Source organism: Lagenorhynchus albirostris, chromosome 11 (genome assembly GCF_949774975.1).
Source record: "Lagenorhynchus albirostris chromosome 11, mLagAlb1.1, whole genome shotgun sequence".
Taxonomy (NCBI): Eukaryota; Metazoa; Chordata; class Mammalia; order Artiodactyla; family Delphinidae; genus Lagenorhynchus; species Lagenorhynchus albirostris.
This window is the reverse complement of record NC_083105.1, coordinates 24,620,249-24,646,829: the sequence shown is the minus strand read 5'-3', so window position 1 is coordinate 24,646,829 and position 26,581 is coordinate 24,620,249. Positions and strand designations below refer to the sequence as shown.

Genomic DNA, 26,581 nt, shown 5'->3' with positions numbered 1-26,581 from the left:
GTATAATAGGAGTGAAGAAAGGTTCAAGAATAGTGCTGGGGAGTGGGAATATAACAGGGAGTCATCATCTTTGCCTTCGAAGAGCCTATTATCTAGTTAGGAGAGAGAGAAAAGTCAATAATTTCCGTAACAATTCTTTTTCTAATTTTAACAAAAATCTAGAAGATCATTCAAGTACTATTATTATACATTAGTACTATATTATATAGCACTGTCTTGCATGTAGTCCATATATAGTACATATTGTACATGTATATAAGTGCCTCAATGACATGAAAAGACTTGATATTTTTGTCTTGTATTAATAAACAGCTGTAGTATAATTTGAAACAGTAAGCAAGACATATAAGAATGGGAGATGGGCTTCCCTGGTGGCACAGTGGTTAAGAATCCACCTGCCAATGCAGGGGACACGGGTTCGAGCCCTGGTCTAGGAAGATCCCACATGCCGCAGAACAACTAAGCTGGTGCGCCACAACTACTGAGCCTGCGCTCTAGAGCCCGCGAGCCACAAGAACTGAGGCCTGAATGTCTAGAGCCCGTGCTCCGCAACAAGAGAAGCCACCGTGATGAGAAGCCCGTACACCACAACGAAGGGTAGCCCCCGCTCGCCGCAACTAGAGAAAGCCGGCACACATCAACGAAGACCCAACACAGCCAAAAATAAATAAATAAATTAAATTAATTAATTTAAAAAATGAAACATGACCCCAGAAAAGAGAATTAAAAAAAAAAATAAAGAATGGGAGATGTATTGAGATGTGAGACTGTATGGGACAAATGGTATTAGCATATCCTTCTGGCCTAAGATCTAATTGCAGTTGGTAATTGTTGGGGTTTAAGAGCATGGACTCTGGAGAAAGAATTCTGGTCCAGTTCCCTTGAGGAAATCATTTAACTTCTCTGTGTGTCAGTTTCCTTTCTAGTAAAATGTAAATAAGAAAGGTACCAGTCTCCCTGGGGTGAATTGAGTGGAATATGTAACATGTTTAGAAGGTCAGCTAGTTTGTTCTAAGAGCTTTGTAGGTGTCAGCTATTCTCACTGTTCCATGCCTGGCCTCCTTGCTCTCCTAGGAAGCCCCGGGGAAGCAAGGCTTCAATTTCTTCATCTCCATTTTCTCAGTAAAGTGCTACCATCCTGCCTTGTCCAGAGGAAGGTCTCTGTAACTTCTCCCTGGATAAAGGGCCGGGGATGGGGGAGAGAAAGATACTTTTTCTACTGTCTTCCCACTCATATAGCACATTCCTGAACTAAATATTTACAAAACGTCCTAGGTTTCCTGAAAACTCGTTATAGGGCATGGCATCTTGGATTTAAAATTTTCAGGACTTGAAGGGACCTCAGATATTTTCTAGTTCTGCTGCCTCAAGGCTCAGAGGCATGTAGGGACTTTTTCAAAGCCTCAGATGACACGGTAGCACGAATGACTGGCTTGTACCCAGCATTTCAGCTACGACTCAGCAGCTGTATCCTTCTGCAATCCTACACTGCCTTTCTGTTCATACTGCTCTACTGTGCCTGTTAAGCTATTCTATTAATGCAGTTTCCCCCCTAGTTGCCTTTTACTCTTTATCTCAACGTTTTTCTTCTTTATTAAACTTACCAAAAGATAAAGTGATCATCACCTGCCGGCCTTGACAGCTGTATTTTCTGGGTAGGCATCCCTGACCTTTCCCGGGTCTGGCCAGGGCTCCTGTAACCTGCTACCACGGTGTCCTGTGCTTTCACTGCCACACAGTCAACCACACCGTGTTTTGATTACCTGTCTGGCCGTTCTCATTCCCTGTTGGACACTAAGCTCCACGGTCTCTCTCTTAAGGGGTTACTTCAGTGTCATGGTTTAGGGTATGGGCCCTGGAGCTGGACTGCCTAGGTTCAGATCACAGCCCTGCTACTTACTAGTCACGTGACTTTGGGCAAGTTACTTAAACGTCACCGTGCCACTGCTTTTTCCTCTGTAACATGAGCATAATAATGGTATCTACTCAGAGTTGGGAGTACTGCATGAGATAATGCTTAAGTACTTGGGATGGTACCTGGCATGTAGGAAGTACTTAGTGAAACTTAGCTCTTATTTTTCAATTTTCTTGTTTTTTTATCCGGTGCCTAAGCACTCAGAAAATATTTGTCAAATAAATGTCTGTCTTGTCTTTGAGGTGATTAGAAATTAAATCTAATGCCTCTTCAACAATGCAACAATCCTTCATTATGTTAAGTAGTGATGGGACCGCATAAGAAGTATAACATGTGGCCTTTGTCCATAATGGGTTTGCCAACTAGTTGGGATGACAAAATATGCAATGCGAGCAACCGCTATAGAGCTGAATAGAAATTACTGCCTATTAATATATGCAAATTTTATTGGTAACAACATAAAACTACATAAAACTTCCAGTTGTTTCCCTACTAACAACCTCATCTTAGGAACACAGAAGTTGTTATGTAGAGCACTATGAAACTTTAGAACTGAAAGAGGCTTCATTTTATTTTTATTTATCTTTAAAAAATTTTTATTGGAGTATAGTTGATTTACAATGTTGTGTTAGTTTCAGGTATACTATCCTTCATTTTAAAAATGAGAAAATGTTGAAATTTATCAAAGACAAAGTTTCAAAGGTCTATTGTTTATAGTTCATTGATACATTTGGGTATTGTGTTTCTTTAAAGCATTTCTTCAATGCTAAGAACTAAAGACCCCCAGAGTTCTTCTTTTTTTTTTTTTTTTGACCATGCCTTAGGGCTTGTGGGATCTCAGTTCCCTGACCGGGATTGAACCCTGGCCATTGCAGTGAAAGCCCAGAATCCTAACCACTAGGTCACCAGGGAACTCCCTCCCAGAGTTCTTCAATTGTACCTACTGTGAGAGAAGTCTGGTACCTGGGAGGTTTGTTATGAATACTGTATATCTATTGTTCTCTCTTCATACAACTGTCTTTCTTTTAGGAGATACAGTGGCCAAGCAAGTATATTATACCAGTAAAAAGAAGGATCCCTCAAAGTGGTTACCTGCCCTTCATCTTTTTGAAATAGCTTTGAAGCTCGCCAAGGCATCAGGAACAGAAGAACAAGAGGTGGAAGCTGAAATCTTTTTTCAGAAAGGTAAGATGTATTTAGGGTCAGAACTATGATAAAGTTTGAGGATTATTTTTTTCCCATGAACAAAAGGCTTCTTAAAACTCTGGTCACTGATTATACAAAATACTGATTTTACAAAGGGCTTGGTGATGACAAACACCTTGGTATCTCTGCCAAACTCAGTTTTGGATAAAGAGAACACTGCGTATTTTAAGTTTATATCTAGAAAGGAAAAAAGTACTCCATTTTCGTTTCTTTTATAATTGCAATTGACCTTCCTTACACAAAGTTTCATGTTTGACTCAAAAATCTCAGCATCAGCCATTTAGCTATGAATAATGTTTCTTAAAGAATGCTTGGAAGATATTTTTTTATTTCATTACTTAGCTAAGCATTTTAGCTAATTTCTATAAAAGATACATACCCATTTAAATTAAATAGCTATAGCAATCTATATAACTTATATACAAACACATTTGCATAATACATTCATATAATTTTATTTTAGCCATGAGAAAAATGATGATGACAATTGGTATCACTTATTGAGCATCTACTAGATACTAAACACTGTAGTTGGTGTTTTACATCTCATATTGCCAGTTCTTACAACAGCACTACAAGGTAGGCATGACCAATCCCCGTTGGCAGATGAGGTGTAGTCTGGGTAAATAACTATCTGTAAGTCCAGACGTGAACTTAACACCAGGTGGCTCTGTGCCCTGTGCATATGCTGCATGGAAACTGTGAATCCTTTTTATAGTGATTGTAAGATTTGCCTTTCCTGCCCTTCTTGCTACAGAAGTACCATTCCAGCTCCTGCATTTGAAGGCTGTGGCTCGCCATGAGGGGTGGGAGCTGTGTGCAAACGAGAGTGTTTGCATCATCCGTGCTGGTTTTCAAGCGTTTGCTGACTTTCTAGGGTTTGTTTTTAGCAAAGATGTTTTCTACGATACCTGCAATGATAGAAGAAAGAAGAAAATGGATTTAGATAAAGGGAATGTGCTACAGGAGGAAGTGGGAGCACAAAGTAAGGAAATGGAGAGGAAAGTAAGATGATAAGAACAGTTGTGTCTGGAAAGGGGAAGGAAGCAACAGCTCTTTCCCCATTGGCTTACCTTCTAGCAAGAAACAGGAGACGGACAGACAAAAGGGACAGCACATTCAGTTTTCCAAATTTCCTGCATAAAATATTTGTTCTGAAGTTCTAAATGATAGAAAAAGGAAAAACCATCTTTGTATATCCTTTTCTTCTTTCAGGCAAAATAGAATGTCAAATATTGGTGGAAGAGAAATCTCCAACTTTGCAACTTGAGAGTCTATTTGAAGCTATACAGCTAAGCTTGAGACATGATCAAAACTCAGGGTAAAAAAAAAAAAAAAGACCTTTCCATTATCATGACAATGTGCATTTGGGTTTGAGACTCGTGTTCTGGTAGTACATTGACTATTTAAGGCTGGGACGACTGGGGCACCCTTTTCCCACGGCAGGGCTAGTTCACTGGGATCCATTGTGCAACAGGTTCACTGACTGCCTTTTCAAGCTTGATGCACTTGGCTCTGCTCCAAGGCCTCGTTTACAGTGATGCTTGATGATGGCGGTTAGCATCGTGATGTACTGGACTGTAAATCGCTTCTAGTCTGTACTCAGATTGATATCCTGTCAGTCCCAGGTTACAGGAGCCTCCACTAGATGTGAAATTGTATCTAGAAGGGATTTATGTGAATATTCACTCTGGTTCAGCAGTACCAAGGCTGGCCAGCTCAATTCTGCATAAAAGTCACCTTAAGATGGAGAATAAGCCAGCATTATTACAACTGCACTGATTTAAATGGTCCCACCTGACAGGTTTGATAGTGAATACACAGACCTAACCCATACCGAATCACGGCTTTCAGCATAACTCTATGTGTCTCTTTAGAACTTATTATAATTAGCATAGGACAGTAGAGAGAGAGGTCTGGTTTTCCAGGCAGGTTCCTCCAGTCTTGACTGTCACTTCTTTAGTGCCTTGTGTGCTGGAATATTCCAGAATGGTCTTGATGCTCAGCTGCATTGTGGTCATAGCATGGAGTATTGCCAGCACAGGACAAGGTAGAATGCTCAGCTCTCTTCAAGAGCTTTCAATTTCAGTAGGAAGGAGGATGCCCGTGTCTAAGCCACAAGTGCTCTGAAAAGAGGATGAGTTTGGAACAGATGCTGGTTTTGCCTATTTTTGCCTTTTATTCTCTCAGAAATTTTTGACACAAGATGCAAAATGATTATGAATGGTGAGCTATCTAATAAGTACAATGCTGTATCATTTTAGGTTGATAAGAGACTCCTACCTCGAAATAGCCCTATTATTTTTGCACATGAGGAAGCCAAAGAGCAAACTTTCAGCATCACCATCAACACTTATTAAGGTAACAAACAATTTTATTAGAAATTTAAAGTATGTTGCCTTTGAACTTGCTTACTTTGCTAGCACTGTGCTATGGAAATAAAGAAACTGTTTTTCTTTGTGACTTGAAGAAATTAATTCATTACTTAATGCTCACACTCATATTTAGATACCTCCTTCGATATTTTTCCGTAAGACTCTGGAAACAGATTTCACGTGGACATTTTTGCCTGTTAAAATGTTATCCATGAAATGTAGGTGTATATAAATACTCTAAGTCATTAGTATTGATCAGGAGATTGCAGGAAATGACATATTGGTTAAGCAGATGGACATGTATGGTTTTCACCACTGATGTGGCTTGCAAACAGATCACCTTTTGAAAAGAGTCATTCATTCATTCATCCCATATCTATTGAGCACGTACTATGACCCAGGCCGTACTCTGGAAGGTGTTAAAGCAAGGTTCAAGACAAACTCAGTGCTTGCTTCCATGCACTTACTCTTCAGTGGAGGGAGACAGATAATAAGCGTGGAAAGGAAGAAAGCAAGAGGAAGAAAGGTGGGAGGAAGAGAAGTGAAGGAAGGCTGGGGGGTGCTTTAGGTGGTGAAATTTAAGATTAGGAAATAACTCTGGTTGGTGGGATTGTGAATGACTGTGCTGGAAAGAGCTGGAAAGTGGGATTTGATGGACTGGGAGGGAGCGTGCAAAGAGTGGCAGAGGCATGTACTCCCTCAAGCAGCACTTCCAAATAAGGGGCAGAAACATCTCCAGGGATCCTGTGATCCTGATGAGGTCTGAGATTTGGCCTCTAAGGAGCTCCTGGGTAATGCCTGTGCTGCTGGTCTGTGGGCCACACTTGAGTACCAAGGATCCAGACAGAGTGAGATACTCTGGGCAGGAGGTTGGGTGGTTTGGAGGTGGATGAACCCAGTAACTTTGTTTTCATTTTTTAATAAAAAATGTCTAGTTTTTTATTCTTTAAGTTTCAGTAGGCATTATATATTTCATTCTTATTAAATAATCCTCTGACCCACCAAAAAATCTTTCCAGAAAATTTTGACGTCAAATCTCTAATTTTTGAGGCAGCATAAACATGACTTAAAACCTTTGGGCAAATAAGCTTTCAGTCAGCTGAACTACTCATACGGTTGCTGCCTTAGATGGATAGCAGCTATTTTTTTTTTTTCATCAAAATGATTACATAGAAAACTTACTTTTGTGGTGTGACAAACATCTTTATGTCCAATAAGAGAAAACAAAAATATTTGTTTCCATAGCAATTTGCAATGCAAATTAATAAGATTTTAGGATAGAAATGTATCACCTTTGGGGCCTTCTCTAGGGAGGTGTTTATAATTAATTAAGAGATTGAACAAATAAGATTTGAGTGAAAAGAATAGTATAATTCTATACAATATGATCATTATTTTCTGTGTATCTTTTTTTTTAATTAATTAATTTATTTATTTTTGGCTGTACTGGCAGGTCTTTGTTGCTGCGTGCGGGCTTTCTCTAGTTGCGGCGAGTGGGGGCCACTCCTCCTTGTGGTGCACAGTCTTCTCATTGCAGTGGCTTCTCTTGTTGCGGAGCACGGGCTGTAGGTGCGCGGGCTTCAGTAGTTGTGGCTCGCGGCTCTAGAGTGCAGGCTTAGTAGTTGTGGCACACGGGCTTAGTTGTTCCGCGGCATATGGGATCTTCCCGGACCAGGGATTGAACCTGTGTCCTCTGCATTGGCAGGCAGATTCTTAACCACTGCGCCATCAGGGGAGCCCATACCACATTTTCTTGATCCATTCAACAGGTGATGGACATACGAATTGTTTCCACTTTTTGGCTATTATGATCAATGCTGCTTTGAATATTCATATACAAATTTTTTATGTGGACATATGTTTTCAATTCCTTCGGTGTATACCTAAGAATGGAATTGCTGGGTCAAATGTCAACTCTTTGTTTAGACTGTTGATGATCTGTTAGATTGTTTTCCAAAGTGGCTGTACCATTGTGTATTCCTACCAGCAGTGTATGAGGGTTCCAACTTCTCCACATACCTGATAACAATTGTTATTGTTTATCTTTTTGATTATAGCCATCCTAGTGGGTATGAAGTAATAATTCATTGTGATTTTGATTTCCCTGATGGTTAATGATACTGAAATCTTTTCATGTGTTTATTAGCCATTTGTATATCTTCTTTGGGAAAATGTCTCTTCAAATCCTTGGCCCATAGCCTAAATCAGGTTATCTTTTTTTATCACTGAGTTGTAAGAATTTTTAAATATATATTCTAGATATATGTCCCTTATCAGATACATAATTTGCAAATATTTTTCCCAGTTGTGGCTTGTCTTTTCATGCTGTTAATCGTGTCTTTGGAAACAAAAGAGCTTTTAGTTTTAATGAAGTCCAATTTATCATCTTTTTCTTTTATGTTTTGTGGTTTTGGTAGCTCTTTACCTAACCCCAGATGTTGAAGATTTTCTCGTATGTTTTCTTCTAAAAGTTTTATAGCTTTAATGTTTAAGTCCATGGTCCATTTTGAATTAATCTTTTTTGTAAAGTGTGAGGTAAGGCTCTAAATTCATATTTTTGCACATAGATATCCATTTGTCTCAGCACCATTTGTTGAAAAAAATATCTTTCTTTACTGAATTGCCTTGGCTCCTTTGTCAAAAAGTTTATTGATCATAAATATAAATATTTATTCCTAGACTCCCAATTCTATTCCATTGATCCATAAACCTACCTTTATGTGAGTATCCATTGTCTTGGTTACTGTGTGGCTTGTAGTAAGTTTTTTGAAATTGGAAAGTACATGCCCTCCAGTTATTTTCTTCCCTTTCAATATTGTTTTCACTTTGAGTCTTTTGCATTTTCATATACACTTTAGAATCTGCTTGTCAGTTTCTGCCAAAAAACTAACAGAATTTTGGTAGACATTGTGTTGGATCTATAGATCAATTTGTGGACAGTTGGCATGTTAACAATGTCAAATCCTCCAATTCATAAATATGAACTCTCTCTTCATTTATTTAGATAGTAATTTTTCTCAAAATGTTTTTTTACTTTTCAGTGTACAAATTTTGTACATTTTTGTTAAGCTTATTTCTATTGTGAACAGGTATTTTCTTAATTTCACTTTCAGATTGTTCATTGCTGGTATACAGAAATACAGTTGATTTATGAGTATTGAGTTTTGTATCCTGTGATTTTGCTAATAAACACATTTATTAATTCTAGAGGGGTGTGTGTGTGTATCTTGGAAGTTTTTACATAGAGCATCATGTCTCCTGCAAACAAAAACAATTTAACTTCTTCATTTCCTATCTACATGCATTTTTTTTCTTTTTCTTGCCTGTTTGCATAAGCTAGTATCTCCTACTCAATGTTGAACACCTCTCAATCCCTCCTCAATAAAGCCTTCCTCTCAATTCAAAATGAGCTCTCTTTTTTGAATGTGTGTGTCACTAATTGTTCTTACAATATAGTTATTTAATGTTATTCTATATTCTTCACTCAATGCCTATTAACCTTGTTTCCAGAATTAAACAGGTGAATTGCCCAAGCTTATATAGTCAGTAAGCTGGCAATGGCTACACCAGAGCCTAAGTAGTTTTGTTACAGTTGGTGACTGGGCTCTCCATATTTGGGACAGGACTATATTGCTTAGATTTTAGATTCCCCATGGGCAGATCTCTCCAGGTATCATCTGTCTACCTCCAAGCTTAACTCTTGAACTGGGCCAGGCCACCTTTGTGCATTGTATTTCATGCTCTGGCATTAGCTTTATTCATTGCATTTCTTTTTCCTTGGGAGGCTTATAGCCAGAAGTAAAAGAAAGATATTTTTGTTATTGCTTGTTTTATTCTGGAGTTTTGTTGAAGATTTTAAAAATCGGCCAAAATATGACCATCAAAAATTAGAACAAGCAATCTAATTGAATAGTTTTTACAGATCAGTTAAATCTTTAAAATTGACTATTAATACTTTAAAAATGTAAAACAGATACTATGTTGCTGGTGGAGTTTCTGTTTACTTCTGTACTATTGACTTTTTTATATTTAAAAACTGAACACACACACACACCGCCCCATGTTAAACATATCTCCGTTCATTGTCACTTTTTGCTGTTCTGTGGAACGTTATGATTACAGTCATCCCTTTAATAGTTTTGTAGTTAGAAAACTGATAGCAAATACCTATCAAAAACCTTTAAGTAATATTCTTGTTTCTGACGTCTTTACACACAAGATATATTCAATTTCTAGATCCTCTATTAAGATGGTAAATAACATTTACTTAAAATGCAGTTTGTGTCTATTTTTATTCAAATTATGTAAGCTCATCTAGAAAATCACAAAGATAAAAATAATTAAATTACCCTTAAAACCTGGGGTAACCACTGTTGACAGTTTTCTCTGCTTGTGTATACAGGGAACATATGTGTGTACCTAGCTTTTAGAAAACGGGATCATATTGTGCATATGCTGTTTTGTAACCTATACTTTTCTTTTGCTTAAGGTAGTTTGGATGCCTTCTCATGTCAATAGTTGAATATACATTATTACACTTAATGGCCATGTAGTGTTCCACTAAAATCTCATCTTCAGAAGATGAGAAAATCTATCACGAAACTTTATGATATCTTTATCTATCTTTATCATAAAACATTTGCCATATTTTTTAGGCTCTTCCCGGAAGGCATAGTTCTGTTAAAGAACCAACAGTAAATAAATCTGAAATGCACAGTTTATTTGCCTGGATTGCAATAAGAGCTGCTGCACAGGTTGGTGTGAGTTTTATTTAACTCTTCTTTTTATCATCACATCTGTTAAGGCAAAACAATGTATTGATACAAGAGAAAGGAAAATATCACATTCTTTGGGATTTGCACCAATGATGTTTCTTTGGAAAGATTAGAAGTGCTCTTTATATGTGTAGTGTTTTTAATCGCTATTAGCCAGACTTGGTTTGATTCCACTTTTCTTTAATGAAAATAATGGGAGATACACATGTGCACATATTTGACACACATTTTGGCAAGTATCTGTCATAGCTACAGGAGGTAGCCTATTCAAAATGACTTATTTATTCATTAAATTGTCAACAGTCATGATTTGTTTGACTATGGTATATACTACATGTTGGGGGATCACATATTGTTTTTCAGTTTGTCTTTATTTTTTTCCCTAATGTGTACCAAATGTTATTTTATGAATTTGCTTTTTCACATTATTTACCTAATGGATAATCTATGAATCAGAAAGCTTGCATTTATGAACTCTAATTGTGCATTAATTTTAGGTCAGTGAGGCTGTGCTGGCAATCAACCTACTTATCGGAAAGACAAATGATAAAACTGATAAAGTTAGTCAACAGGCATTACCGAATATCCCAGAATTTGCCACCATGGATCTTTTGTCTTCGTACACAGATTATTTGCTTGGTATGTTTGAATGTTAGGCATTTTATAAAATTGTAATATATGTCATGTGTAATCAAGTTTCAGAGGTTTAATTATAGAGATTTTAATTTAAAAAGGACAATAGTTTGGGGAACCTCTGGGAGAGGATGGGTTCTTAGGATCTAGCTGCTAAAATATAGGGGCCTCAGCTCACTGTACATACATACATGATACTCCGTCTGCTGCTGCATTTCAGATGTAGGGCTCTGTGAAAAAAATGGTATTTCCTGATGTCTGTTTATTTTCCAGTTCACACATTTCAAATGAGACCTTTTGGGATTATTTATTTGAGGGACCTTCTCTGATCTTCCGAAATGTGTACTCACTCTTACACTCTCATATGGCTCCCTGTCCTTTCTATTAGTTGTTTTATATTTGTGTGTGTGTGTGTGTGTGTGTGTGTGCGCGCCTGTGCATGTTTGAACTATTTCTCTTATTAAACTATTGTCAGCTTCCTGAGAGCAGGGACTTTAGCTATTTGATTTGCTGCTCTGTCTACAGAAAATCACACATTGCTTACACATAGCCGGCATTTGATATTAATATTTGTTAAATGAATGAATGAGAGGCTAGTGGAATTTAAACTTTACCTTACTGCTCTGTTTTTTCTTACTTATGACGCCTTTGTTGGATAGTAAACTATAATGTAAACCTCTAAGTCAGGTCAGCAGTAACATAGATATTGAACAATCACTTACGCGTTTGCCCTTTCATTTATTCAAGAAATATTTATTGAGTGCTTCTTGTGTGCTAAACACTTAGGTAGGTTCTAAGGAGCCAAGTACTGGAATCTTACTTCCAGAAGGATATTTTAGGAATAACAGTATCTAATTTTGCTTGGCATTAGGTGAGCATTGAGCCAAAGGGAATGAAAGTGTTAACTTTAACCTGCTGGGGGTGGGAACAGTCTTCCTAAAGCCTCTGAAATCACACCTATACGCAGTAGCTTACTCTGCTGGTTAAGGTTAAGTCAACCTTAGCTGAAGAGTTCGTGTCTGAAATCATCTCCTTCATGACTCTCTCCTGAAGAATAGGTGGCCCAGACTATTTTCCAACCTGAAAATGGTTTGCCCTGAGGTTAAACCATCAGATGGATTTTTATGCCAAGGTATTGTTTCCTTATTTTTATTGCCTTCATGCCTAGTAGGATTTTGCTTCATCAGATTTCCGGACCGTGGCCTGGATCTCAGACTGGGTGCATGGCCTTCCTTAGAGTCCCCATAGATAGGCTCCCAGGGGACAAAGCAGGGCAGTCTGGCAGCAGGGGCTGGTCGCCGCTTTTTTCTCTTGACACTGCTTGTCAACTCAGTTCTCCCTGGTTCAGAATGCCAGGAAGGCAGTCCTCTTAGAAGCACACATTATTGTTTTGCTACAAAGAGAATGCAATATTAATAATGAAGAGGGTTCAACTTATACCTCGATCCTGTCAAACCATTTAATTTCTCTCAGCCTCATTTGTCCTAATCTGAAGGCTGTGTGAATTAGATTTATTTATGGATAAGACTAAAATCTGAAAACCTTAAGACTGTGATTCAACGTGGCTGAACATGGCTTCCAACATGGCTATTTCTTTTTCATAATGGCCCCGTATTACCTCTGAAACGTCTGTCTACTTTGTCCTAGACATTTTCTTGTTTTACCAGTTTTTAGGCCAGGGATAAATAAGTTTCACCTAAAATGCTGTATTAATCAGTTACTGGCAAAATTATACTGTGTACCGAACGACCCTAAAACTCAGTGGCTAGAACAACATGACTTCATTCTCTTACTTGTCTCATGTGTTCTGCTTCAGGCTGCAGGCTGAGTTCTGGTGTACTCTGTGTACATTTGTTATGAGACCCAGGCTAAAGAGGCTGTGGCTACCTGGGGCCTGCTGTTCTCAGGGTGTAAACCAGAGCACAAGACCAAGACCAAGCACAGAAGCACACTTGAGGCCTAAGAAAGGCCTCATTAAATCCCATTAGGCATAGCAAGTCATATGGCCAAGTCCAATACCAGTGAGGCAGGGAATTAGACTCTGCCTGTAGAGGAAGGAAGAGGGGTGTGAATGTTTGTGGAGTGGTAATCCAGACTATCACTTATGACATGTTCAATCTATGGCTGGTAGCCACCTGAGAAGAATTCTGAACTTCTGTATGGAAACACTGGAAAAGGTGCTGCGGTGATCAGTTAGTAATGTCACCCATGGGCAATGGCATCCCCTAACCAGATGATCTTAGTTGATCCATATGGGCAGGTAGTCTTCATCTCAGCTCTGCTTATTACTAGAAGTTATGCTTTACTTTTCTATTTCAGTGGTTTTCCTAGCATCTTCCAATTTTCAGTTTTCATTTTGTACCATTAGCACTCCTTTACTGTTGTACCAAGATAGTAATTTGAAATGACCAAATTTTAAAGTCCAATTCATTTTGTATTTTGCCTTAAGAATAATAATTTTGCCCTCCAGTATTTTCCTAGCAGACTGATCATTAATTCATGTTATGATTTCCCTCACTTCAGTATTTGGGTTGGAAGGAAATATTGAATCCCCAACTGATGGCTGCAAATACCCAGATGGCAGTGAGGTTCATATTATAATGAATCGCTAAAGGGCAACAATAACAAATTAAAATTGTTTGATTTTCCTTGCATTAGCATATATTAGCATGCAGGAGAAAACCCCCTCAGTGATTTACCTTCACTAGCATTGACCTGTACACGATGTGGTAAATGATATTCATTGTTTTTGTGTGCAGAGCCCTGTACCAGATATTTCTGTCCAGAGGGAGGGAGGAGTCACAGAACACACCAAGGAGTGGGTCTTGCCTTCCACGAGCTTCCAGTTTTTGGCCATCAGAACAGGCATCTACTTTGAAATTATATAAATGCAGCTTTTAAGAGGACCATATTAATTAGTGGAGGCAGATTAATGTAGTTTAATCTAAAGCTGGACACAGGTGGGGTGGGCATATGAGTTTATGAGGAACTTTTTTTTTTCTGGAAGAAGTACATGTGGGGCAGATACAAATGAATTGGAGGCATGGATACCAGATAGGAGGGGGAGCTCATCTTCTCAGCAGAGCAGTTGACAATCAGAGAAGCATGGTGACAAAATAGACCAGTCACGTGTGGAGGATGGAATATAGATCATCTTGCCAGAACCAGAGAGCAATTGTATGATGTCTGTAGAACAATAAGAGAATTGAGTGTTGTAGCTGGTCCAATTTATTGAGGTTTCTTTTACATTGTCTTGTAGGAATAGAGACCCTGAAATGATGCTGGGACCATATATAGATTGAATGCAAAAAACCATTTACTCCATGTCTACTTTGGGCCCAGTTATATTCAAATATACACCATCTTTTTGTCTTGATTTTCCTGTGGGCTTAATAAAAAATTCAGCTAGGATTAAAAATTATTAAATTCTATAATACACTTTGAATTAAAAGCAATATTTAGGATTAGTGGTTCCGGATGCAGCCTCTCACAACTAAATACACTTGATATATGGAAAAATATAAATACGTGTCATGCCAAAAATCAATGTTGATGAACGTACTGTCAGAACATAGAGATCTATGGAGCAGAACTGAGAATCAACTGACCGAGAATCAACGAGTACATGCTTTGCCTCTTGAAACAGAGAAAACCGTCCATCCTGAAAAAAATATGATTTGTCTTTCCCATACTGCCTTGCCCCTGGCTCAGAGACATGGGTCAATGCCAACTAAAAACTGGGATGTCATTCCTCTACTGCTCTCTTGGCTTTTTCTATTCCTCTGAGACACAATTTCCCATAGTGGTGGGGAACTAGGGAGACACATTATATCCTCAAATTCTGAATAATTAAACCATGTACAGGTGAGAATGGAGATAAATCATGCATGCTTACAACAGTGATTTTGTGTGTGTGTGTGTATGAGCATGTGTGTGTATATGTGCTGTATCAATCCAGAGTGTCAGCAATTCATACAATGAGGGTATGATTAGAACCATCCTCAGCGAAGCAGAGCTGTCCTGGGCCGATGTCTGCAAGAGTCTAGATGTTCCACTCAGAGCTCTGCCCTTGGATCATGTAAATCTGAGAAAGGACGGTACCATGACCAAAGGCAGAGCATACGTTCTCCACTCTCTACTGTCAGACACAAGGCATGAAGAGACCCTATTCTAGACAGAGTCAACAGTGAGAAAATAAGAAACAACAGATGGCACATGTGAGAAAATATTGCCACATGAACGCAATGGGATGCTATCCTGAAGGCTCAGAGGAAGATTGACCCTTGAAGGAACCAAAGGAAATCTAATAAGATGGTTTGAAACTCTTAGCAGAGCCTAAGCAGTCACTCCTGATGCTGTGTGCTGGTGCTTGCTTGTGTGATTTCATTTATCCTTTAGGAAAGTCCTGTGAGAGTGTCACTATGCACATTTATTAAATGAGGCAAGGTGCTGGGAGAGGTATTGAACTCTGGGTGATGGTTCACGGCTAATATAGACCCTCATCTATACAATTCTAAAGGCAGTGCCCTGGATCGTTGTGTTGGGTGTGATAAATAAGTTTTACCAGGAAATCAAAATGCAGAATCGATACTTCTGGTCAACCTGTTGGCCTGAGCTGGCATGAAAGATACTTCTGCCTTCCCCAATACAAACCTATTACAAGGCTGGATAAAATAGAACCAAAATTGTTTTAATTTATAGCTGAGCATGAAATCAGGAAAGGGAGATCCCAAGTCACCAAAGTAAAATGAGAAATTGTAAGCAAGAGCTGCAGCTGAGCAGTCACTGGAGCAGGAACAGCCAGGGCTCGGACTTGAATGCCTGGTGAAAGAAGTGGTCTGGAAAGAGGGCCCCGCAGGTAGGGGAAGTCAGAACCTAGCTAACTGCATAACACTGGCGTTCAGAGAGGGCTTGTCCACAAATTGAGGACTAGATGTACGCTGCCCACTGGCCTGCGTAGCTGCAGAGCAACATGCCAAGTGCCCAGTGAGAGCCAAAAAGCATCCACAGGGGAGAAGTCAGAAACCACCTAAGACTGTGAGGTTGGAATTCACACCTCCTGAATGATGCAGGGAAATAAGCATAAATACTGGCCCAGAACCAGTGAAAGCATGCAGATCTGGCTGGGGATAGTGGAAACTGTTGCAAAGGGATACTCTTCAATGCAGGGTATAAGGGACTGTCCCTCCAAGAAATTCTTCTGAAGATAAATTTAAAGACAGCACAGATGACACCTGGACAAATTTTGGCATCATTTTTGGATTATAAAGAGGAAGAAAAAAATTGTAAACAGTCAGAAAAAGACCTTCTACAAAGGAACAGAAATTGAACTGGCCTTAATTTTTCTCTGTGACGTTAAAGACCAAATGACAGGGACTTCCCTGGTGGTCCATTAGTAAAGAATCCACCTTCCAATGCAGGGGACGCTGGTTTGATCCCTGGTCAGGGAACTAAGATCCCACATGCCGCGGTGCACCTAAGCCCGTACACCACAACTACTGAGCTCGTGCGCCTCAGCTAGGGAGCCTGCATGCCGCAAACTACAGAGCCCACATGATCTGGAACTCGCACAACTAGAGAGAGACAACCCACATGCCGTAACTAGAGAGAAGCCCGTGTGCCGCAACGAAAGATCCCACCCACATGCCTCAACACACATCCTGCATGCCGCAACTGAGACCCGACACAGCCAAAAATAAATCTTAAAAAAAAAAAGACCAAATGGCATTGACCAAATATGTATCGAGGTCCTTTTTTTCTTTTAATTTAGTTCAATTTTTTGCATAGGTAATTTATTTTCAAGAATCACAACTCAAAAGTCATATAAGGGTATGGAGAGAATGTCTCCCTTCCATCTTCTCTGCAAGTGCCTCAGTTCTCCTCCCCAGAGGCAGTCAGTGTTGTCAGAATATTAAGGTCCTATTCCTGCTGTAACAACCGTAAATTTAGTGGCTTAAAACAACACAATATATTATCTTACAGTTCTGGAGTTCTGTAGTCCAAAATAGGCCTTACTGGGCTAAAAATTAAGGTGTCAGCAGGGCTACATTCCTCTGGAGGCATTGGGGGAGAATGTTTCCTAAGCTTTTTCAGCTTCTAGAGACCACCTGAGTTTCTTGGCTTGTGGCCCCTTCTTGTAGCTTCCAAGCCATCAGAGTAGCATCTTCAGTCTCTCTGACTCTGATACACTCAGTCTTCTGTTTCCTTTTTCTACATATAAAGACCCCTATGATTACACTAAGCCCACATGGATAACGTAGGATAATCTCCCCATTTCAAGGTCAGTTGACAGGCAACCTTAATTCCATCTACAACCTTAATTCTCCTTTGCCCTGTAACCTAACATTTTCACAGGTTCTGGGGATTAGGGCATGGAAATCTTTAGGGAACCATTATTCTGCCTACCACAATTGGTTTCCTGTGTTCTCTAGCAGAGATATCACATGCTTATACAAACTGTCAAGGTTCTGTTACAGAGGACAGAATCCACTCCGATTCGTTTAAGCAGGAGGAGGTTTATTAAAGGACTTTCAAAATCCCTGTGAGGGCTAAAGAAACAAATTCCAGGCTGAGCATCCAGAAATGACTAAGCCATACATAACTGGATCACCAAGGGAATGCAGGTTTTTGTTTTCTTTTGTTTTATAAAGTGTCTTAGTCTGTTCGTGCTGCTGTAAGAAAATACCACAGACTGGGTAGCTTATATATAAACAACAGAAATGTATTTCTTACAGGTTTGGAGGTTAGAAGTCCAGTATCAGGGCACCAGCAGATTCAGTGTCTGGTGAGGGCCCGCTTTCTGGTGCATAGATGGTGCCTTCTTGCTTTGTCCTCACATGGTGGAAAGGGCTAGGGCTCTCTGGAGCCTCTTTTATAAAGGCACTAATACCATCATTTTGGGGGGTTAGGATTTCAACATACGAATTTCAGGAGGGTGGGAACACAAACGTTCAGACCATAGCATAAGGGGAGCTGTAGAATCAGAAATCTGCCTGCAAAGTAGGAAGACTCTGCTCTAGCTGCAGCCTCACCAACCGCACCACCTCTGCCAGAATCCACACAAGCAAAAGATGCTTTGACTCTTGTCTTCCGCACCACTTAGCACAGTGCCAACTTCAGGTCTTTCATGAATGCACTGAATTGGTGATACCTAAATCTCATCCAGGGCCCTAGCTGCAAGGAAACCTCAGAAATGGGATTTTTATCTCTGCAACTTCTTCAATATAGGTAAGCACGTTCAGAGATTAGGAAAAATGTTGAGTGAACCAGTATGGTGCACACTAATACACTGATATATTTTTCCCTTAAAAATACAAATAATAGGGCTTCCCTGGTGGCACAGTGGTTGAGAGTCCACCTGCCGATGCAGGGGACATGGGTTCGTGCCCTGGTCTGGGAAGATCCCACATGCCGCGGAGCGGCTGGGCCCGTGAGCCATGGCCACTGAGCCTGCGCGTCTGGAGCCTGTGCTCCGCAGCCGGAGAGGCCACAACAGTGAGAGGCCGGTGTACTGCAAAAAAACAAACAAACAACAACAACAACAAACAAATAACAGTATAACCATTAGTATGCATAATTTTATGCTCCTTCCTCATTGCTTTTCTTCAACCTAATGTAAGTGTATCTGTTGGCAGTTCTTTTCAAATCAATACGTAGCTTCTTTTTATTGTTGCATAATCTTTATAAAGATGCACCATAATTAGTCTTCCTTTGATAGATATTTAGGTTGTTTCTACCCTTTTGCTATTACATAAAAATTTGCTCTAGATCTATATATGATTATATATATATATATATATCACATATATATCTATTGACCCAATAGATATACTAACCTATGTACAAAGTTTTACACATATATGATATATATGTATATTTATAAATGTCATATGTATGTGATTTATATATATAGTATATGTATAATTATATATGTATAAAATTTTGTTCATAAGCTAGTATATTGATTGGGTCAATTCCCATAAGGAAAATTTCTGGATCAAAGGGTAGAATCATTTGTAATTTTGATAAGGTTTGCAAAACACCTTCCATAAAGGTTATGCCAATTTGTTTTCTTGCCAGTAATTAATAAAAGGTCATTTTTCCCCATACCTTTGTTGATACAGGTATATTATAAAATTTTTTAAACCTTTGTCAATGTAGTAGGAAGGGAAGATTTAATTTTAATTTACACATCTGGACGAGGGGAAGATGGCGGAAGAGTAACACACGGAGATCACCTTCCTCCCCGCAGATACACCAGAAATACATCTACACGTGGAACAACTCCTACAGAACACCTACTGAACACTGGCAGAAGACCTCAGACCTCCCAAAAGGCAAGAAAGTCCCCATGTACCTGAGTAGGGCAAAAAAAATAAGAATAAACAGAGACAAAAGGATGGGGATGGGACCTGCACCAGTGGGAGGGAGCTGTGAAGGAGGAAAGGTTTCCACACACTAGGAAGCCCCTTCACGGGCTGAGACTGTGGGTGGCGGAGGGGGAAAGCTTTGGAGCTGGAGCTGCGGAGGAGAGCACAGCAACAGGGGTGCAGTGGGCAAAGCAGAGAGATTCCCACACAGAGGATCGGTGCTGACCGGCACTCACCGGCCCGAGAGGCTTGTTTGCTCCCCTGCCGGGGTGGGCGGGGCTGGGAGTTGAGGCTCCGGCTACGGTCGGAGCGCAGGGAGAGGACTGGGGTTGGCAGCGTGAACACAGCCTGAAGCGGGCTAGTGCACCATGGCTAGCCAGGAGGGAGTCCAGGGAAAAGTCTGGACCCGCCGAAGAGGCAAGAGACTTTTTCTTCCCTCTTTGTTTCCTGGTGTGCGAGGTGAGGGGATTAAGAGCGCTGCTGAAAGGAGCTCCAGAGACGGGCGTGAGCCGCGGCTAAAAGCGCGGACCCCAGAGACGGGCATGAGACGCTAAGGCCGCTACTGCCGCCACCAAGAAGCCTGTGTGCGAGCACAGGTCACTATCCACATCCCCTTCCGGGGAGCCTGTGCAGCCCGCCACTGCTAGGGTCCCGGGATCCAGGGACAACTTTCCCAGGAGAACGCACGGCGCGCATGCAACGTCACGCTGGTCTCTGCCGCCGCAGGCTCGCCCCACACACCGTACCCCTCCCTCCCCGCGGCCTGAGTAAGCCAGAGTCCACGAAGCACCTGCTCCTTTAACCCCGTCCTGTCTGAGTGAAGAACAGACGCCCTCCTGCGACCTACATGCCGAGGGGGGGCCAAATCCAAAACTGAGCCCCCAGGAGCTGTGAGAACAAAAAAGAGAAAGGGAAATCTCTCCCAGCAGCTTCAGAAGCAGCGGATTAAAGCTCCACAATCAACTTGATGTACCCTGCATCTGTGGAACACATGAATAGACAACGAATCATCTCAAATTGAGGAGGTGGACTTTGAGAGCAAGATTTATGATTTTTTTCCCCTTTTTCTCTTTTTGTGAGTGTGTATGTGTATGCTTCTGTGGGAGATTTTGTCTGTATAGCTTTGCTTCCACCATTTGTCCTAGGGTTCTATCCGTCCGTTTTTTTATTAATATTTTTCATTTTAATAACTTTATTTTTTTTCTTTCTTTCTCTCTCTCTCTCTCTCTCTTTCTTTCTTTCTTTCTTCCCTTTCTTTCCTTTCTCTCCCTTTTATTCTGAGCTGTGTGGATGAAAGACTCTTGGTGCTGCAGCCAGGAGTCAGTGCTGTGGCACTGAGGTGGGAGAGCCAACTTCAGGACACTGGTCCACAAGAGACCTCCCAGCTCCACATAATATCAAACGGCGAAAATCTCCCAGAGATCTCCATCTCAACACCAGCACCCAGCTTCATTCAACGACCAGCAAGCTACAGTGCTGGACACCCTATGCCAAACAGCTAGCAAGACAGGAACACAACCCCACCCATTAGCAGAGAGGCTTCCTAAAATCATAAGTCCACAGACACCCCAAAACACACCACCAGACGTGGACCTGCCCACCAGAAAGACAAGATCCAGCCTCATCCACCAGAACACATGCACTAGTCCCCTCCACCGGGAAGCCTACACAACCCACTGAACCAACTTTAGCCACTGGGGACAGACACCAAAAACAACGGGAACTACAAACCTGCAGCCTACAAAAAGGAGACCCAAAACACAGTAAGATAAGCAAAATGAGAAGACAGAAAAACACACAGCAGATGAAGGAGCAAGATAAAAACCCACCAGACCTAACAAATGAAGAGGAAATAGGCAGTCTACGTGAAAAAGAATTCAGAATAATGATAGTAAAAATGATCCAAAATCTTGGAAATAGAATAGAGAAAATGCAAGAAACATTTAACGAGGACCTAGAAGAACTAAAGATGAAACAAGCAATGATTAACAACACAATAAGTGAAATTAAAAATACTCTAGATGGGATCAATAGAAGAATAACTGAGGCAGAAGAACGGATAAGAGACCTGGAAGATAAAATAGTGGAAATAACTACTTCAGAGCAGAATAAAGAAAAAAGAATGAAAAGAACTGAGGAAGGTCTCAGAGACCTCTGGGAAAACATTAAACGCACCAACATTTGAATTATAGGGGTTCAAGAAGAAGAAGAGAAAAAGAAAGGGACTGAGAAAATATTTGAAGAGATTATAGTTGAAAACTTCCCTAATATGGCAAAGGAAATAGTTAATCAAGTCCAGAAAGCACAGAGAGTCCCATACAGGATAAGTCCAAGGAGAAATACGCCAAGACACATATTAATCAAACTATCAAAAATTAAATACAAAAAAAACATATTAAAAGCAGCAAGGGAAAAACAACAAATTACACACAAGGGAATCCCCATAAGGTTAACAGCTGATCTTTCAGCAGAAACTCTGCAAGCCAGAAGGGACTGGCAGGACATATTTAAAGTGATGAAGGAGAAAAACCTGCAACCAAGATTACTCTACCCAGCAAGGATCTCATTCAGATTTGATGAAGAAATTAAAACCTTTACAGACAAGCAAAAGCTGAGAGAGTTCAGGACCACCAAACCAGCTTTACAACAAATGCTAAAGGAACTTCTCTAGGCAAGAAACACAAGAGAAGGAAAAGACCTACAATAACGAACCCAAAACAATTAAGAAAATGGGAATAGGAACATACATATCGATAATTACCTTAAATGTAAATGGACTAAATGCTCCCACCAAAAGACACAGATTAGCTGAATGGATACAAAAACAAGACCCATATATATGCTGTCTACAAGAGATCTGCTTCAGACCTAGAGACACATACAGACTGAAAGTAAGGGGATTGAAAAAGATATTCCATGCAAATGGAAACCAAAAGAAAGCTGGAGTAGCAATTTTCATATCAGACAAAATAGATTTTAAAATAAAGACTATTAGAAGAGACAAAGAAGGACACTACATAATGATCAAGGGATCGATCCAAGAAGAAGATATAACAATTGTAAATATTTATGCACCCAACATAGGAGCACCTCAATACATAAGGCAAATACTAACAGCCATAAAAGGGGAAATCGACAGTAACACATTCATAGTAGGGGACTTTAACACCCTATTTTCACCAATGGACAGATCATCCAAAATGAAGATAAGGAAACACAAGCTTTAAATGATACATTAAACAAGATGGACTTAACTGATATTTATAGGACATTCCATCCAAAAACAACAGAATACACATTTTTCTCAAGTGCTCATGGAACATTCTCCAGGATAGATCATATCTTGGGTCACAAATCAAGGCTTGGTAAATTTAAGAAAATTGAAATTGTATCAAGTATCTTTTCTTACCACAACGCTATGAGACTAGATATCAATTACAGGAAAAGATCTGTAAAAAAATACAAACACACGGAGGCTAAACAATACACTACTTAATAATGAAGTGATCACTGAAGAAATCAAAGAGGAAATCAAAAAATACCTAGAAACAAATGGCAATGGAGACACGACGACCCAAAACCTATAGGATGCAGCAAAAGCAGTTCTAAGAGGGAAGTTTATAGCAATACTATCCTACCTTAAGAAACAGGAAACATCTCGAATAAACAACCTAACCTTGCACCTAAAGCAATTAGAGAAAGTAGAACAAAAAAACCCCAAAGTTAGCAGAAGGAAAGAAATCAGAAAAATCAGATCATAAATTAAATGAAAAAGAAATGAAGGAAACGATAGCAAAGATCAATAAAACTAAAAGCTGGTTCTTTGAGAAGATAAAAAAAAATTGATAAACAGTTAGCCAGACTCATCATGAAAAAAAGGGAGAAGACTCAAATCAATAGAATTAGAAATGAAAAAGAAGTAACAACTGACACTGCAGAAATACAAAACATCATGAGAGATTACTACAAGCAACTCTATGCCAATGAAATGTACAACCTGGAAAAAACGGACAAATTCTTAGAAATGCACAACTACCAAGACTGAATCAGGAAGAAATAGAAAGTATGAACAGGCCAATCACAAGCACTGAAATTGAAAGTGTGATTAAAAATCTTCCAACAAACAAAAGCCCAGGACCAGATGGCTTCACAGGTGAATTCTATCAAACATTTGGAGAAGAGCTAACACCTATCCTTCTCAAACTCTTCCAAAATATAGCAGAGGGAGGAACACTCCCGAACTCATTCTACGAGGCCACCATCACCTTGATACCAAAACCAGGCAAGGATATCACAAAGAAAGAAAACTACAGGCTAATATCACTGATGAACATAGATGCAAAAATCCTCAACAAAATACTAGCAAACAGAATCCAACAGCACATTAAAAGGATCATACACCATGGTCAAGTGGGGTTTATTCCAGGAATGCAAGGATTCTTCAATATACGCAAATCAATCAACGTGATACACCATATTAACAAATTGAAGGAGAAAAACCATATGATCATCTCAATAGAAGCTGAGAACGCTTTTGACAAAATTCAACACCCATTTATGATAAAACCCTGTGGAAAGTAGGCATAGAGGGAACTTTCCTCACCATAATAAAGGCCATATATGACAAACCCACAGCCAACATCGTCCTCAATGGTGAAAAACTGAAAGCATTTCCTCTAAGATCAGGAACAAGACAAGGTTGCCCACTCTCACCACTGTTATTCAAGATAGTTTTGGAAGTTTTAGCCACAGCAATCAGAGAAGAAAAGGAAATAAAAGGAATCCAAATCGGAAAAGAAGAAGTAAAGCTGTCACTGTTTGCAGATGACATGATACTATACATAGAGAATCCTAAAGATGCTACCAGAAAACTACTAGGGCTTATCAATGAATTTGGTAAAGTAGCAGGATACAAAATTAATGTGCAGAAATCTCTGGCATTCCTATATACTAAAGATGAAAAATCTGAAAGTGAAATCAAGAAAACTCTCCCATTTACCATTGCAGCAAAAAGAATATAATATCTAGGAATAAACCTACCTAAGGAGACAAAAGACCTGTATGCAGAAATTTATAACACTGTTGAAAGAAATTAAAGATGATACAAATGGATGGAGCAATATACCATGTTCTTGGATTGGAAGAATCAACATTGTGAAAATGAGTCTACTACTCAAAGCAATCTACAGATTCAATGCAATCCCTATCAAACTACCACTGTCATTTTTCACAGAACTGAAAAAATTTTTTCACAATTTGTATGGAAACACAAAAGACCCCTAATAGCCAAAGCAAACTTGAGAACAAAAAAGAGCTGGAGGAATTAGGCTCCCGGACTTCAGACTATACTACGAAGCTATAGTAATGAAGGCAGTATGGTAGTGGCACGAAAACAGAAATATAGATCAATGGAACAGGATAGAAAGCCCAGAGATAAACCCATGCACATATGGTCACCTTATCTTTGATAAAGGAGGCAGGAATGTACATTGGAGAAAGGACAGCCTTTTCAATAAGTGGTGCTGGGAAAACTGGACAGCTATATGTAAAAGAATGAAATTAGAACACTCCCTAACTCCATACACAAAAATACACTCAAAATGGATTAAAGACCTAAATGTAAGGTCAGACACTATAAAACTCTTAGAGGAAAACATAGGCAGAACACTCTATGACATACATCACAGCAAGATCTTTTTTGACCCACCTCCTAGAGAAATGGAAATAAAAACAGTAATAAACAAATGGGACCTAATGAAACTTAAAAGCTTTTGCACATCAAAGGAAACCATAAACAAGGTGAAAAGATAACCTTCCGAATGGGAGAAAACATTTGCCAATGAAGCAACTGACAAAGGATTAATCTCCAGAATATACAAGCAGCTCATGCAGCTCAATAACAAAAAAACAAACAACCCAATCCAAAAATAGGCCGAAGACCTAAGTAGGCATTTCTCCAAAGAAGATATACAGACTGCCAACAAACACATGAAAGAATGCTCAACATCATTGATCATTAGAGAAACGCAAGTCAAAACTACAATGAGATATCATCTCACACCAGTCAGAATGGCCATCATCAAAAAATCTATAAACTGTAAATGCTGGAGAGGGTGTGGAGTAAAGGGAACACTCTTGCATTGCTGGTGGGAATGTGAATTGGTACAGCCACTATGGAGAACAGTATGGAGGTTCCTTAAAAAACTACAAATAGAACTACCATATGACCCAGCAATCCCACTACTGGGCATATACCCTGAGAAAACCATAATTCAAAAAGAATCATGTACCAAAATGTTCATTGCAACTCTATTTACAATAGCCCTGAGATGGAAATAACCTAAGTGTCCATCGTCGGATGAATGGATAAAGAAGATGTGGCACATATATACAATGGAATATTACTCAGCCATAAAAAGAAACGAAATTGAGCTATTTGTAATGTGGTGGATAGACCTAAAGTCTGTCATACAGAGTGAAGTAAGTCAGAAAGAAAGACAAATACTATATGCTAACACATATATATGGAATTTAAGAAAAAAAATGTCATGAGGAACCTAGGGGTAAGACAGGAATAAAGACACAGACCTACTAGAGAATGGACTTGGGGATATGGGGGAGGGGGAAGGGTAAGCTGTGACAAAGCGAGAGAGTGGAATGGACATATATACACTACCATACGTAAGGTAGATAGCTAGTGGGAAGCAGCCACATAGCACAGGGAGATCAGCTCGGTGCTTTGTTACCTCCTAGAGGGGTGGGATAGGGAGGGTGGGAGGGAGGGAGACGCAAGAGGGAAGAGATATGGGAACATATTTATATGTATAACTGATTCACTTTGTTATAAAGCAGAAACTAACACACCATTGTAAAGCAATTATACTCCAATAAAGATGTAAAAAAAAAAAATTTACACATCTCTTACTAGGACTAAGCTTAAGCATCTTTTGTGTGAACTTTCTGCCTATGATTTGCTCTTTTTTTTTTTTTTTGCAGTACACGGGTCTCTCACTGTTGTGACCTCTTCCGTTGCGAAGCACAGGCTCCGGACACACAGGCTCAGCGGCCATGGCTCACGGGCCCAGCCGCTCTGCAGCATGTGGGATCTTCCCTGACTGGGGCACGAACCCGTGTCCCCTGCATCAGCAGGCAGACTCTCAACCATTGGGCCACCAGGGAAGCCCTTTTTTTGGGGGGGGAATTGGTTTTTTTCCGTTGCCTTTTCTTTAAAAATTTGTAGAAGCTCTTAATTATAGAAATCAACCCTTTAACTGTGATACTATTTTCAAATATATTTTTTCAATTATC

General features: G+C 39.7%; 1 protein-coding gene across 2 annotated transcripts in view; it reads left to right on the top strand.

Moving 5' to 3' along the window:
* The window catches only part of CFAP54 (cilia and flagella associated protein 54), a 301,163-nt gene that overhangs the window by 214,121 nt on the left and 60,461 nt on the right, over positions 1-26,581 (top strand). For both annotated transcript variants that reach the window (XM_060164794.1, XM_060164793.1), the window contains 5 exons: positions 2,945-3,100; positions 4,337-4,442; positions 5,386-5,482; positions 10,152-10,250; positions 10,769-10,910. In XM_060164794.1, the coding sequence (XP_060020777.1) occupies positions 2,945-3,100; positions 4,337-4,442; positions 5,386-5,482; positions 10,152-10,250; positions 10,769-10,910 (600 nt within the window). The remainder of the gene's footprint in view (positions 1-2,944; positions 3,101-4,336; positions 4,443-5,385; positions 5,483-10,151; positions 10,251-10,768; positions 10,911-26,581) is intronic.